We start from the raw sequence: 15,930 nt of genomic DNA, 5'->3' as shown, positions 1-15,930 counted from the left end.
ATCTTAAAGTAACAAATATACACTCAGCTAATACAAACACTGCTGGACCATCCCTGTAAGGGAAAACACAGAGAAGTCAGACTTTGAAATTAGGGGGCTCTTTGATTTTTTAGAGAGCACTGTCCAGGGAAAGGTTTCAGCATCAAATTATGAATGTTATTGGATATGTCTTTAAAGAGGTATAGAGGGGGGCTTAAAAGTCACTAGGGGCCTTGAAGGCAGAAAGGGACACAGACAAATAACTCGTCATTCCGGGCTCAAGCGAACTGGGAGTCTGGGTACATTTAGTGCCAAGCCAGGCCTGAGTCGAGGAGCGGTGGCAACTGGCTCGGAGAATGCAGTGCAGGTTGAAGATGCTGGGAACGGCAGGTGGGGTTGGGTCATTAGTGCTGTAAAACTCATTGGCTTCGGGTATGGAGAAGCAGGTACTTGGCTTCAGGGGCAAACAGGCTTCCCTGGCTCAACACAGCCTCGAGGTAATGCAGCGGGGAAGTCTTGGAGCTGGAAGAAGCTTGAAACAAGGCAGGCAGTGTCCAGGTGTGGATGCTAAAAGACTCGGTGGGTCCAAGGTGCAGAGACAGTGGCGCTTCAGCATCTGTGTGAAGGAAAACCTTGAGATGCATAGGCAGTCGAGCGTCGAGGTCGCAGATGACTCTGGTGGATCACTTGCAGCAGATTCAATGGCAGTGAAGGTGCCCAAACTGGGATCAAAGTGGTTTGGAGATTCAGGGAGAACAGAGCCACTTCCTTGGTTCTTTTGTTGAAGGAAGAGGAAGTCCAGGGAAGTACAAGGATTCGGGCCAAGGTGAGTCCTTTCCCGTGTCTTCCCCGAACTGGGAAGGTTTGTAGAGAGCACTTGCAGGGTTCTGTGACCTGCAGTGAGCAGGATACTGGATCTCAGTATCTAAGTTGCAGTAGGCCTTGTCCAACAAGTCGTTCATCCCACCTAGGCCCTTCGTAAGGTTAGGGAGAAGAGCTTTCCTCTTACTTGGAAGTCTTGGTCTTCATCTCTCCGGCAGATGTATTTGGAGTAGACCATACTCACGATCAGGTCCTAAGGAATCCTTCTTCAGGAATCCTTCAAAGAATCCTTCTTCTTTATCCAAAGACAAATCAACAAAAGGGAAAGTTGCCCCCTCATACAGGCACAATTCCACAGCAGAGTGGTAGATAGCAAGCCTGCTGTTAAGTGTCCAATCCAGGCTTTTGCAACTAATGTCCTTTGCCTTTTGATGTCACACACAAGAGTGCTTTGTCTTCAGGAAGTGGGGAGGGGGATAGGACGTTTGAGAGTCCTAGCAAATTTCAAGATGGTGAGAAATCCCAGAGGATTGATTAATGATGCTCCTTCCTGGGCTACTCTTACTCCACACCAGTTCTCCATCTGCCCATGTCAAAAGTACTTTAGTAATGAGAGGTGCCCATTGTAATGAAATGACTGGTTTTGAGCACCTGTTCCCAGACGATCTCCCGGGGAGTGTTGCTGTTCCCTGAAGGGGGTGATAATGCTTCCCAGGGGGTTCAAAGCGTGGGCTTCTTGTCTGGGGCCCAACATGGTGATTATGGGTACACCCAGTTCAGAAACCTTAATACACTGTCCACCAAGATGACAATAAAAAAAATCAAATGCTTGTGCTGTATAATTGCCACTATGTCCAAACCAAATTTAGTTTTTATAAACTGCCATCAGACTGCTGAGTTACATACTTGTGAGATTTTCAATTAGAAGTGGAAACAGTTAAAAAGCCATCTCTGGCTATTGGAATTTTGGCTTACATCAGCTATGTTCAGAAATTGACATGTGGCCTTTGAACCTGCCCCGCTGCCACTGGGAGGCTGACGCTGGGGATGCCAAGAGATGGTCAAAGCCAGATACATGTGTGAATTATGTTTTTTGGCATGAGCCATTAGGAACGTTGGGTCTGGTTGGAACATTCCACTTTGAGAAATAGAATTACCTTCATCCTTTTATAATTAAAAATGTTTTAAAACTCAGGCTGTCCCGCCCTCACCAGATGGCAGCTTGTCACAGTGGGCATACACAGTCCATCAGCCGTTTCATTCACAGCACCCAACACACCAATTGAGTGCTTCTTGAGCTGACATGTTGGCAGTCGTTATACTCTGGTGGTACTTTGTCCAACTGAAGATATCCAGTGATCCCTATTCTTCAGTTTTCAGGTGAAATAATATTTAATTGTATTAAGGAATTCTTCCCAATTATAGAAATGTAATTTGTGCCCTTTTTTAATGGCAATGCTAGGTATAGCTAACAAACGTATGCAAAATAGCTACAACACACCTAAAAAAATAACGGTAGGACAAACAGAATATAGTTTCAGACGTTCAAATGTCATTTCTTTATATCTGCCGCCAGTTTATCACACTCTGCACAGGTTTTACCAATGATAAACGTACCAAGAGCCATCAATCCTTCAAAGAGGCTTGCGCCAGTCGCGCAGTAAACATTACACAAAATCCGCAGCATGAACTGCACTTTAGCACCAATTGAGCGCCTTGGGCATTACCTTTCAGAAGTAGGGGCATGAAGGGGATCTTTGGAGGCTTCATCTTCTTGAACGTGTCGCGGTAGGCTTTATGATTCAACGACGGATCCTGGAAAACATAGCGGTGGGGAAGAAAAAGGCAGAAATCAATAGCTTCCACAGATGGAGCTCCCGCAGCCATTACTGGCCTGTGCTCAATCCATGATTTATACACTGCCTCGCCCCCCTTTAGTGCCCTGTGGGGAAATGCTGTCTGGGTGGAAGGCAATGGAGGCTCCCCTGCACTGTTCCTGCACTGATAGAAATATGATTTGACAATTATCTCCACTCCACACAAATTAATGTCACTGGAAGCCTTCAAACTAGGAAGGCCTAGAGAAGGAGAACTATAGGCTGCAATTTCCAGAATAGCATTTAACCGAACCGATTGAATGCATGTGTGGAGTTTAAAGGCGTGTTCCAATTTCAGACCTGAACAATATGTCTGGAAAAAACAGCACCATTTCGGACAGAAGGACACCTACCGTACCAGTGCTTTCCTGAAATGTTTAGAGCACAATCCTCTTGTTTGAGTTTAAACAACTGAAAATGATAGATCTATACATTATTGTAGAAATAGATGCAATTATTAACAAAAGGGATTGACGAATATATTAAAACGGGGTGTCAACGTGATGTTAAAATAATATTGTGTACATATGTCGCAAATGTATTTTTCAAACATGAATATAAATAAATACCGATGTTTTGGAATTATATGATAGGATATGCTTCCTTTGTGTAAAGCATATTGGAAATGTGTACCTGAATTAATTAGCCTGCGCATAGAGTTGACTGATGCTTTCAACATGCACAATGGCGACATTTAATTCTAGGAAAGGATGGGCTTTCGCCTGGTTATTAGCTATTTACCCAAAGGCATGCGGCTGTAAGACAGCGCCATTAGCTCATTCCCGCGCAATGTTCCATCCTAATGTGGATGCCCACCGCTTCTGAGAGCCGAATAATGGGAACCGTCAGTATCTTCAAATTAGGATTACAAGAGCCCTCTCCACACACCCATGAAATAGGAACAAGACAAGCATGGAAACTGACAAGTGCGAACAATAGGGCTTTTAATGACACTACAACTTACCGTCAAGCTTTCAAGTTCCGAAAAAAGCTTCCTAAACTTCCCTGGGATTTTCTGGAAGAAGAAACAAGTTCAATTTAGAAATCGAACTGAAGAAAATGGGGCAAATGCATAATTGTGGCTGATGCATTGAAAGCATTCCAGGCGGCAGGGCCTGCGTTAGATAAACTGCACAGTGCATCTTTGCATGGCATTTGCACATGAGAAAAAATGGCACAGGTGTGAAAAATGCATTAAAACATGATCCACGTTCACTAGGGCGATTTTAGGCCCAGTATAGATTCAGCGCACATTTACATTAGCGGGTTTCCACATGCTTTAAAAGAATTGAAAAAAGCAATGGTAGTCAGGGACATCAGCATTTTTTCAATACTGTTCTATGACACTCATATAAAAAAACGGTGCTGGTTAAATTAAATATTTGTGGAAAAAATAAACAGCATTAAAATCATCACATTTGAGTAACTTATGTAAGGATGGCACTGACAAATCATCCAATTTATATTACAACTCATATAGTTCTTGACTAAAGGTAAGGCCGTTTGGTTGTCCCCAAAACCTCGTAGTTCTTTTTTTCCTTAATAAATACTGACATTTTGAATGTTATATTTATTTTTGGGAATCTGATCCATAGTGTAGGTCACTGTTTTGTGCGGGTCAGTACACATGAAAGTCAGAAATAAATGGTGTTTTAACAAAAGGTCTAACATGAGCTTAGCTTCTCGGGAGGATAGCTCAGGGGCAACACGCCCGTCTTGGAAGCAAGACAACACAGAGCAACAGAGGTTCGATCCCCGGGTCCGCACTTAGAAACCTCTGGTTTATTAAGCGCGTTATAAAGAGTGATCAATATTTTGAAGACCCTAGTTCGCCTAATGTATCTAGACTGCAGAGGTCAAAATCTCTTTGAAGTGGTCTAAAACTATCAGATGACAAAAAGTCTAAATCATGTCTCTCGCTTCTCTTTAAAGTATCCATTGCATACAACTTAAAATGAGCCTCAACCACATTATCCCGTTTCCTTATTGGTGTAACCTCCTCTGCCCGTGCTGAGAAGTTGAAATTGTAGCATTTGGTTTACCAATCCCCAAACACAACCGAAGTAACTCAAACTTCTTGCTCTTAGATTTTCCCATATCCCCCTGTGAGCTTCCCCTTCATGCTGAAGTGCCTGGGGACCACTCCGATGGTGATAGTGTGCGGTACAAATGTCCTTTAACATTAACATTAACATTGAATGTGTGCCTGCCTATATACTGTGTGCCCAAGTCCTATAGCACATTTCCCACAACAAAACACTGACACAAACATACCTTTTCTAAGTCGACCAAGCCAACACACTACAGACAGCAATTGCTTACATCAATAACACCAAACAAATGTATTGGCTACAAAAAGTACAGAATGCAGCGGTCCCATTAGTGTTTGGGGTGACAAAATCCACCTCAACATCTGGTCTACGTTGGTCTATTCACTGGCTGGCATTAGAGGGCCGTATTAAGTTTAAAATTGGATGTCTTATCTTGAAATGCCTGAATAAGTTAGCACCTGAATAGTTGAAGGAGAAATTAATGCAATACCAACCAACAAAGATGTGTTTTTTGGGGAGATTGCAAATTCTCATTGTTTGGAACTAGAGTGTGGAACAGCCTCCCACTGGAACTAAGCAAAACAGAATCCCTGGCACTATTTCGAAAAAAGTTAAAAGCTCACTTATTTAAATAAATCTGTTAACAATTGTAGGTTACTACTGGAACATCAGGGGTGTTGGCATAATCAGGGGGTGATGCATTTTCTTGCATCTGCGCGATTTTGTTCGTTGCGCATGTGTTTCAAATTCCTCAATCAATCAATCAATAATGCTAGATCCTTCATCTCCCATAGCAATTATCTGTTTATCTAACATTACCGAACATTAGCTGAAATGAGACAACCACAGTGTTGTACAAATGCATGAGTTTTAGGGTGCTCCTGCTTGTGAGCTGGTAGAAGAAAGTTTCAATGCCAGCCTTCTTCCTCATTAGCGACATAGCTTCTTCTCTGGTTCTTTAATGTTTTCCCCACCATCCTATTCAGGTTGCCAATGGTAAAAAGTGGGTTCCAGTGTCTAGGTTCTTGTAATTTACTTCCGTACAACATGTATGTTATTATATTGTGGAACTTTTTTTTCCGAAAAGATATTTTTCCCAATTTTTCTTGTAACTTGCATCCTCTAGATGTGTTTAGGGATTCATATCCTGGATTGCTTTCCTCTCATTGACAGGTTAGCAATTCCCTGCATCTACCTTTCCACTTATTTATACTCACTTGCACCTTCCATGGATGTGGCCCCAGCAGCAAACCATGAAAAAAAGAGATTTTAGCACTTTTCGAGTCTTTAGCTCGAGAAAGCACGAGTTGCCACTCTTTGATTAAACTCAAAATGTAATCTTTCGCAACACCATACTTTATCTCCCATAGGAAAAAATGCATTACTTAGTCAACATCTAGCCCAGTAAGAGATGCTTAGTCCTACAATGCTGTTAGCATATGTATATAGTCTGTGCTCAATTCAACACTGCAGCATTGTAATCGCCATATATACTAGCTAAGCCAACTATCATGGCACATACACCTCTACCATCAAATATATGGGTCACCAAGCTTCTGGAGTAGATCTGCCTTCCCAAATAGTGTCTGATATTGGTATTTTGGACCTGTTTCATTTGAGCAGTTCTGGACTGTGCACCGTGTTTCAATGATGACATCTACAGCTCCATGGGAAGCCAGCAAAAGAAGGAAGGCAAGGAGTCCGATGCAAATGTCATCTGATAAACCCATAGGTGTTAAAGTGGGTGAAGACAGCAGCAGCAGATACAAAGAGTAATCCTGTGAGTCTTCCACCACATGTTATGTTAAGTTGTCTTATACTGTGCACCGTTACCATTGGCATAGTCTCAGGCACTCATGTGGTTCTGTAAGAGAGTGGGTTGGGAAGGTTAGTGAGGGAAAAGGGAGTACAATAGGGGTTGTGCTTTTCTGTTGTTGCTTGTTGAACCAAGAGGAACTGGCATCTAGTCCGGGTCTTGGGTCTAGATGTGTTTGGATTGTGCACACTGGGATGTTGGGGCCGGATGGGCAGCATCCAGTGATTGGGTGTTTGTTTGCAGGAATTACTTTCATGGTGGATGTGTGGGTTGTGTGTTTCAGTGTGAATTAGACTGATCCAAGGATCATGTGAGTGTAAGTGTGGGTATGCTGGAGAGGAGTTGGAAACAGGGTGTTAGTAGATGGTAGCTTTCCTCCGGTCCCCATTGGTATTGCTGACAGTGTCGATTGTGTGCTGGTCATTGGGAGTTGAATAACTATGTTTTCAGTCATATTTTGAAGGCGAGGTGGTCTTCTGTTGTCCTAATTTCCTTTGCTTTTGTGTTCCATAGATTAGCAATTAGACATGAGACTACAGTTCTTCCGAATTTCCTTTTTTCATATTGTTTTGTTTCAATTTGGAGGTCCTCGCTTGATCTTAGGTCTCTTCCTGGTTGGTAGCGGTTGATCTTGGCCTGGAGGAATTCAGCTCCTTGTCCGTGTGATGATTTGTGGAAAATGCAGATATCTTTAAATTCAATGCATTTTTTATTTACTGGGAGCCAATGTAGGCTTCTCAGAGCTGGTGTGATGTGGTCTCTTCTGTTTAGTCTCATACTTTCTGCAGTGTTTCGTATGCATTGACATTTTTGGGTGAGCCTTTCTGCCATTCCAAGGTAGAGTCTGTTTGCATAGTCGATTCTTGATTGATTACAAGGGTTATATGTGGGAAGGAGAGGTATGGGAGTATCCCTCTAAGTAGTCTCAGGAGGTCTTTGCAATAGCTCTAACTTGTGGTTCAAGTGAGAGTCCGTTGTGAGTTGGTTGCATTGTCCTCTGAGTGGGAAATTTTTATTTCTGTTTTGCCAAGGGTTTAATTTGAGGTTGTTTGCTGTCATCCAGTTGTGTATGACGGTGAGGCAATTGTTGAGGGTGTTGCTTGGGTCTTGGCCAGTGACTATCTTGAAAATTAATGGTATGTCGGTGCTGGTTAAATTAAATATTTGTGGAAAAAATAAACAGCATTAAAATCATCACATTTGAGTAACGTATGTAAGGATGGCACTGACAAATCATCCAATTTATATTACAACTCATATAGTTCTTGACTAAAGGTAAGGCCGTTTGGTTGTCCCCAAAACCTCGTAGTTCTTTTTTTCCTTAATAAATACTGACATTTTGAATGTATGTACAGTGTAGGCTGTCAGTCCGTGGCTTAGAATGATTTTCATCGGGGGGGCATGTAGATGTTGAAGAGCAGAGTGGAGAGGCTGGAGCCTTGTGGTACCCCACAGGAGAGGTTTTTGGTGTTTGAGACCAAAAGGTGGTAAGTAGGTTCTTTCAGTTCGATTTGTGGAGAAGGATTTTTGTCATTTTTACACTGCATTCCTCCAGTGTTTCAATTAGTGTTGTGTGACTTATTGTGTCAAATGCTGCTGAAATGTCCAGTAGTATGAGGGCAGATGGAGTGCTGTTGTCTGTATTTATTTTTAAGTCGTCCTATATGGATAGGAGTGCCGGTTCCATTCCTCTCATGGGTCGGAAGCCGATTTGGGAGTGGTCGGATATTCCGTTAGTTGCTACGTAGCTAAATTGAATTTTGTATACATGGTTCTCCAGTATTCTCACCAGGTAGGGCAGGTTGGATATAGGTCTGTAATTGCTGGGGTGTTCCGCGCTTTCCTTTTTGTTTTTTTGTCAGTGGCTTGATGCAAGTCCATTTGAGTGATTTTGTTACTATTCCTGTGTTTAGGGATAGGTTTACCAGAAGGCAGAAGTGTGATGATGGGGTGATGTGGCTATGGACTTCTCTATAGTTGCCCGGGAGGAAAGGGTCGCTTGGAGATTCAGGGAAGTTGGTGTCCTCTTTATTAGTGTGGAGAAAACATCTTTGTCTATTGTTCAAATCGAACGAGTCTTGGAGTGGTTGGTGGATCGCCAGTTGTCAGTGGTTTTGTGGTTGTGCTTATTGTTGCGCGGCTTGCTTCAATGACCTGTTGGATTGTTTTAATTTTTGGTTGAATGTAGTTGCTGATGTTACAAAGTGCTTGTGATGGGATGATGCCTTTGTTGCAGGATGCAGAGTTTTTGATCTCTTTGATGAGAGTTCTTTTTGAGGATTTTTTGCTGATTGGATTCTTGTGGCATAGTATGTTTTTTTGCTTTGAGGACTGCCAATTTGTATATTCTAAGTTGTCTTTGGTATTTTAGTTTGTCCGATTGATTGTAATGGTTTCTCGATATTGTTTCCAATTTGCAGTTTGTTTTTTTGAGGACTCTTAGCTCTTCAGTGAAATACCTTGCTGACATTTTTTTGTGCTGTTTCTTTGAATGATTCTGCTGGTGCTAGTTGGTCTAGGGCCTCAGTGATCAAGGTGTTGAGTATTTTTTCTGCTGAGTCTGGCGTCATTCTGTTCAGCTCGGTGCTGTTCGGTAAAGACAATTCCAGCAGATCTGCTAAGGATTCCAAGTAAAGACTATTCCCTTGTGGCGTGTAATATTGCATTTCCGGTCAGTATGCAGGTTTGAACTTTGAGGGAGAATGGCATCAGGTAGTGATCACTCCATAGCATTGTTATCAGTAGGGCGGATGCACAGAGTCCTGTCCGGCATTGTGGGTGGATCCGTTTACTATTTGCTTGAAAGTGAGTGTTTTCAAGAGGGAGCAGAATGAGTTTGCAGTGGTTTTGTTCTCTCTTTCATACCAGACGTTGAAGTCTCCCAGGATGATTAGGTTATCCTGGTAGGTGGAAACGTTGGCGATGGAGTTGGTGAGTTTTCTTGCATAGTTCGGGTTGTAGGATTGTGGTCTGTAGATCAGAAGTAAAACCACGCTGGCTTGGTCGTTGAGTTTGATCGTGATGAGGAGAAATTCACAGTCTTCTATGTCCCTTGAGGGGAGTGGCATGGCGCTGGTGTGCTCTTTGTATGCCACTGTGATTCCGCCTCCTTTCTGCTTTTCTCTGTTGGCATGAATTAGCTTGAGGTTGTCTGGTGTGGCTTGATGCACAATAGTTTTGTAGTTGTCTCAAAGCCATGTTTCTGTGAGGAAAGGTAGTCTATGCCTCCCTCGCTTAGGAGGTGATATATTTCTGTTTAATGTTTAGCCATAGATCTTACTTTTATTAAGCTGCAGTGCAGTTTGTCTATTTTCCCCTTGTGGGTTGTTGTCATTTCTTTTGTCAGTCCCAGCCGGTGTGGCGTTTGTCGGGATTTCATTAGTAGGAATTCCATCCTGCGTGGAGCTGTTTGTTGGGATTGTTCTTGGGTGCTCTGTCTCCTCGTTGAGTAGTCCAATTAGGTTGATGGCAGGGCTGCTTAGTTCTGGTTCATGCCAATTGGTTGGTTGTTGTGTGGGTGCTTTATTCCAGTCTTTGGCAATGTAGGGCATGTTAATGGTTATGGACTTGAGTTTACCCCTGACTTTTATTGGGTGTTTTAAGGTGTTTTCTGAGTTGCTGTGTTTTGCATTTTGGTGAATTTGGTTTTGTGTCCTGGTGATATCCAGGTTTCTTTGGGTTCTTGCTTGTGGGTTATAGGTGTAGAGGTAGCATGAGATGTATTCTATGTTTTCTCTTTTTTTGGTCCATATCCATAGTCAGTTTAGTGGTATCCCCGCTGTGTTTCTCAGTGGTGTGAGTTCTGGTGCGTAGAACTCACACCATTCATTCTGTTGGGTATTGGTTTCCCTCCTGTTTCTGTTTTCCTTTCTTGCTTCTTTGTCTTTCTTGTATCGAGACATGTTGGTATAAGAGTTTATTGTTTGGGTTGAATTTGTGACATAGGTTTCCCTGGGGTGGGGTCCACTTGGGTCAATGGCTTCCTGGTCTACCAGTTAAAATTCCTCACTTTGATGGTTTCGTTTTAATTTTGTGATGTATGTTTGTTGTTTACCAGGGGCGTGTGCACCTGTGGGTAGGTTATTTCCTGGTGTCCACTTATGTTTCCATGCTTTCCGGGTTTCCTTTTGGGTTGGTGTGGTCCGAGCGTGCAGTGCTGTGTTGAACCCTGCTTCACTGCAGTCCAGGAATCTCTACATTTGTTGTATTTTGTGCTTCAGTGGGTTACCAGTGCTGAAGGTATCCCTGTGGTGTCCCAGAATTGCTTCACAGTGGCAAAGGACTCTCTGTGGTAGTTGGTTTATGTGCTAGTGTTGGATTCACAGAAGTGGACGTTCCTTGTAGTCGCCTGGGCTGATTTGCGGTGGCAAAGGTCTCTTTGAGGCTGTTGGGGTTTGTGCTAGACTTGGGTGCCCCGAGTTAAGGACCGCTCAGTGGTGATCCAGTGCTATGTTGTGGGTTTTAGGCACATTTCTGTCAGGTCTGCCCTATGGGGAGACATACACTACGGTGGTATAACTGGGCATATAAAAGATCTGTAGGGTTCGGGTCTGAAGTGTGTTGGAAATTAGCTGTGAGGGAATGCAGTATTATCAAGATTCGCAAAGCATTGTTATCTGAGCTTTGAGTGAAGCTTAACCTTTGTGGGTGATGGCCTTACCCAAGTGTCCAGGCAGGCAATTACTTCTGTGTTCTGTGGGATCGGGAGTGGCAGTAACAAGACAAAGGGTACAGCTTCTGAATGTGGTGAGATTTGAAAAATGTGAGGAACCAACCACACCTTAAACCTTTGTGTGCAGCAAGTAATAAACAGTCAGAATGTATACTTATGGATGCAGTAAGAATTAAACAGTGAACGGAATCAACCGCAGGTGAGTGGGTTACCAGTGCTGAAGGTATCCCTGTGGTGTCCCAGTATTGCTTCACAGTGGCAAAGGACTCTCTGTGGTAGTTGGTTTATGTGCTGGTGTTCGGTTCACAGAGGTGGAGGTTCCTTGTAGTCGCCTGTGCTGATGTGTGGTGGCAAAGGACTCTTTGAGGCTGTTGGGGTTTGTGCTAGACTTGGGTGCCCCGAGTTAAGGACCACTCAGTGGTGATCCAGTGCTATGTTGTGGACATCTCAGGGCAGTTAAGGTTTTGGTATAGAGTAGCCCTCACATCAATGATAGACTAGCTTCCAAGGAGATGAGACCAAGTTCTAATCTCAATATCAGCATCGGGACACATTGAGGCAAGCCCAAACCTCTCCTCCAAAAGCAACCTTCAATGGCCCATAGCCAAGTAAGGTCATGCAAAGTCAGGCACTCAAGGCACTCAAGGCTGGACAAAAACATGGTTTGTACAACTGGATGGTGCCCTCCAAACTAAAGACTCCCATCTGTTGTGTACATTTGCTAATTAACATTGTTAATGAGGCCGGCCTTTCATTTCCGTGAAGCAATACAAATGTCATATACCTGTCGAACATTGATTTCAACCCCCAGGTATTTATAACAGCTAGTGTATTCAAAATCTCCCACAGGAAGCACAAATGTAGGCCTATGAGTAGTCCCATGAGAAAAGAACATAATCTGCATTTTGCTCCGATTGATGACAAGGTGGTTCTTCTCAGCATACTTCCACAGTTCTCTAGCTGACCTTGCAAGACCAGAGAAAGTATGATCGAAAACCACCAAGTCATCTGCATAGAACAAGCAAGCAACATGCAGGGAGTCAACCGTGGGAACAGTAAAAAATACCTCTAAAACAAGAGGGCAGATCACCTAGATATAAATTGAAAAGCTGGGGGGCCAAAACGCACCCCTGCTTCGCCCCCTAAAAGGACAGAGTCTGTTAAGGCTCCACCACTGTCAAGCCTAATCTGCACGCTTGTTCCCCTGTGGAGCAACCGCAAAAAATGCTAAATATGCCCCAGACAGCCATATGCCTCACATTTATCCCAGAGCCTGTATCTACAAACAGAATTGAATGCAGCTTGGAAGTCCACAAAAAGAGCATATAACAAAGGAGCGTTTTTGGACCTACCGCTTTCTGTCAACATGTCCCCCAATTTCAAAATATACGTGGTAGACGAACTAAGGAGGAACTGAGGAATGTCCCACTAGTTTAAGCAATTGAGGACAGAAACGTATATAAGTCAGGCTTTCAAAGACGTAGTGCAAATTAGGGACAGCCAAATCATCACTGTGTTTTATCAAGTCTTGAATACTTTATTTTTTTTGTCTATATAATTTTTGTCTATATTTTATGAATGTAGATTGCTCAATTTAATTGCAATGATGTGTGTCTATATGTTTTTAATATTTTGATATAACCAGCAAGTGGTTAAATCTTGTGCTTTGATGAAATAATAAAAATGTTGTTGTGTTGAAATAAGAAACATGTTTGCAACCTGTATTTCCTTTAGAGGTTGTGTGTGATCAAGGGTCCTTTGTTTGTAAGTTAGGGAACACATGGTTTTAGTGTTAGATAGTGACCTTCCTTTTGTTGGTTGTGTAAAAATAGGTTATGTCTCCAAAGTTAAGATGCCAGTTAAGATGCCAGAAAATGCCAATCAGAGCAGCCAGAGTATAGACTGGATGATTGCACCTAAAATGCAAGTCAAATAATTAATTCTACTCATTGAGAATTGTGCAAAATGCAAATCGTCTGCATTCCCTTTCCTTCAATGCTCAGGCACAATCGGGTGTCTTGTAAGAGAGAAAAGGGGGTTCAAATAAGCATCTATTACTGGAGTATAGTACATCTCCAACCCAGAAGTATAAAGAGACTGAAATCAGTTTCAAACATACCCTTTTAAAACTGTGTATGCATCTGAAATCAAAGGAATACCTTCTTTTGCAATGACAGCCAGACACACTCACACACATACCAATAGATGAAAGAACAAATACAGGTTTAATGAAAGTCACATGCACATGTCTATAGTGAACTGAGCCCACACATTCATAAAACATAGGCTACATGTGGGTTCAGAACATTAATCTTCCCGACAACTTTACCTGTGAATTTAAACATGTGTGAGGCCATGAAAACAAGTCAACCTTTGCATGTACATAGTTTAACACATAGTCCTATGCTAGCTGGACATTTCTATTTGTCAAGAGACTTCTACATAGTTAATTCACTCACTGCCTGTTAGACAGAATTCTCTAATAGGGCTAATTTCCCAAACCTAGTGAGTCCCCCAGCAGCTTTGCTGGATTTTTGGGGTTTGTTTTTTTCTCCTGCTAAGAGTGAGACTCTTTTACTCCCACTCTTATACATGATTTGAGGTATGTCTTTGACTTGTTATGTGCTTATGAGCTATGGGGTTTCTTTTTACTCCATGGGGTATCATCTGTTTTTCTGTATGTGTGGTACACAGCACCCTCAGTGCAGTACCACAGGGGTGTCACAGTGACCCCCAAACATAGACTCCATACCCTGGGACTGACTACTGCCTCCCAGGGCATGTAAAGTCACCATTGGCTTTACTAGTCCAAAATTGTGAACAGAACCAGTACAAACCATCATATTGTGGAAGTACTGGTAAGGGGTAATTCGATTGCCCCTGGGTCGGCTTTCAAGGTGGCACTGTCCAGTCCCCCCTTCGCGAGTTTCTGGCTGGTGGCAGTGGTTACCACGCAAAATATTCCACCGGAATATTCTCTATGGGATTTTCCCATTGATTTTAAACCACCACTTTTTGGTGCAATGTTAAAGATACCGCCGGTTTATTTATTTAATATTAAATCACCGGTTGGGTCCTTTTGCAATAACTCGAGTCTAAAATGGCGTTTGTGTCGGTCTCCGTAACTCTGACCAAGGTTGAGCCCTTTGTTCCACAGAAGCCCTCCAAATGGTGCCACTCTGTCTGGGTTCCACAGGAAGGGTGGAGGGGGAATTGGCACCCTGGACTGCATTGCCTTAGCAACCCAAGTTACACTGTACTCTGATTGTCCCAGTGGTGAGCCGCCTGGCTCACCACTTAGCATGTGTGATTGACAGCTAGGCTGATGAATGTGGGTTTTTCTGCATAAAAGCAGGGCCTTTGGGACCGGAACTTCAGAAGTCGCCACAGGACCTAAGAATCCGAAGAGGGAAGAAGCTGAGCCATCTGCAATGAAGACACCACCGGTGAAGACCTGCTGCAACTACCTCACCACTTTCCCGACGGCAAGAGAGGATCTTCTCCTGAACGAGTTTTCTTCCCCTGAGCTGGTGGGATCAACCAGTTTAACCAGTTCACCCTTTTCACCTTCCAAAGATGTCTCTTGGTTGAATCGCCTGTGCCAAGCACCCCGGCGGCCGGATAGCCAAGCTCACCACTTTTGAACGCGAATAAAAGGACCGCACCTTTTAATCGGGAACTCTGCGGCTGTGCAGTGCAACGAATTCACGGTCCCTCCTCGACGAGATCTTCTCTTCCCCTGGTCGGAACCACGAACTTCAACCACTGCCAGGAACAACTGCCCCCGCTGGAGCTTCCTTTCGCTTTAAGGTACTGTGTCCTACCTGGCTTCCCTTTCTACAGATTGCTAAAGGTGACCCTTAAATCCTTGGCTTCTAAACTGGGTTGGCTCCAGGCCTTCTAACTATATCTTTTGAATCAACCCAACCTCTTTTGAACACTCTGCAAAGACTTTTAGTGCACTTTAAACCGTGTGATCCTGGGTACATTTCACTTTGCTCCATTTAAAGTGGGCCTGGCCTATGAACTTTGGCTCTACAGTATAACCTGCCTTTCTCCCCTTGCTCTGAACTCTTAAAAGTGTTGGGAACTGTTTTATTCCTATGCTATGCCTTTTTCTCTCCCTTTAACTACATTATCAGAGTGCCATCTTGGTTAAGCGCTGACATCTGTTCTTACAAATAGTTGTGTTTTAACCCTGACTTGTCTGATAGCTATTAAGGGAGGTGTGTATACTTTATCTGACTGTGTTTTAACTTGCTTTTGATTGAGAGTGCTAGTATATGCCATAAAGTGTGTTTTAAATAAATAATTATATACTTTTTATACAAAGCTCTAGTCAGTGTTTGTTTGCTATACTGTGTTTTGGCCCTATTGTGTATACTCTGCATACTGCCCTACTCTTCTTGAGAGAAGTCTGACTGCTCAGCCACAGCTACCAGGTAAATCTGGGTGGTGCAGACTGCTACCAATTGGGTTTACTGCTTACTCCTGTAGTCTTAATCTGTTTGCAGTGTTCCCCAAGGGAACTGCACAGGATTCTGCCTAACACTGCCTCACACCTGCACAGGGGAGTTGCTGAATGTAGACATTTTGAATGCTAATTGATGTGATTTTTCTCTGATACCATTCTTGATTTGTTACCAAAGAAAACTGAGTATTCTGGAAAGAAGTCGGAAATCAAAAGAATATGTAAATGTTTATATTTCCCTC

The 15,930-nt window shown here is 43.0% G+C and overlaps 1 protein-coding gene across 3 annotated transcripts in view; it reads right to left on the bottom strand.

Annotated features, from left to right (window-relative positions):
- Positions 1–15,930, bottom strand: part of RAPGEF5 (Rap guanine nucleotide exchange factor 5) — a 1,543,629-nt gene that overhangs the window by 76,277 nt on the left and 1,451,422 nt on the right. For all 3 annotated transcript variants that reach the window (XM_069648248.1, XM_069648249.1, XM_069648250.1), the window contains 2 exons: positions 3,643–3,693; positions 2,529–2,616 (listed from right to left, as the gene is read on the bottom strand). In XM_069648248.1, the coding sequence (XP_069504349.1) occupies positions 2,529–2,616; positions 3,643–3,693 (139 nt within the window). The remainder of the gene's footprint in view (positions 1–2,528; positions 2,617–3,642; positions 3,694–15,930) is intronic.

This window comes from Ambystoma mexicanum, chromosome 2q, assembly GCF_040938575.1.
Source record: "Ambystoma mexicanum isolate Mex_15411 chromosome 2q, UKY_AmexF1_1, whole genome shotgun sequence".
In the NCBI taxonomy this organism is placed as follows: Eukaryota; Metazoa; Chordata; class Amphibia; order Caudata; family Ambystomatidae; genus Ambystoma; species Ambystoma mexicanum.
This window is presented reverse-complemented; position numbering and strand designations above follow the sequence as displayed.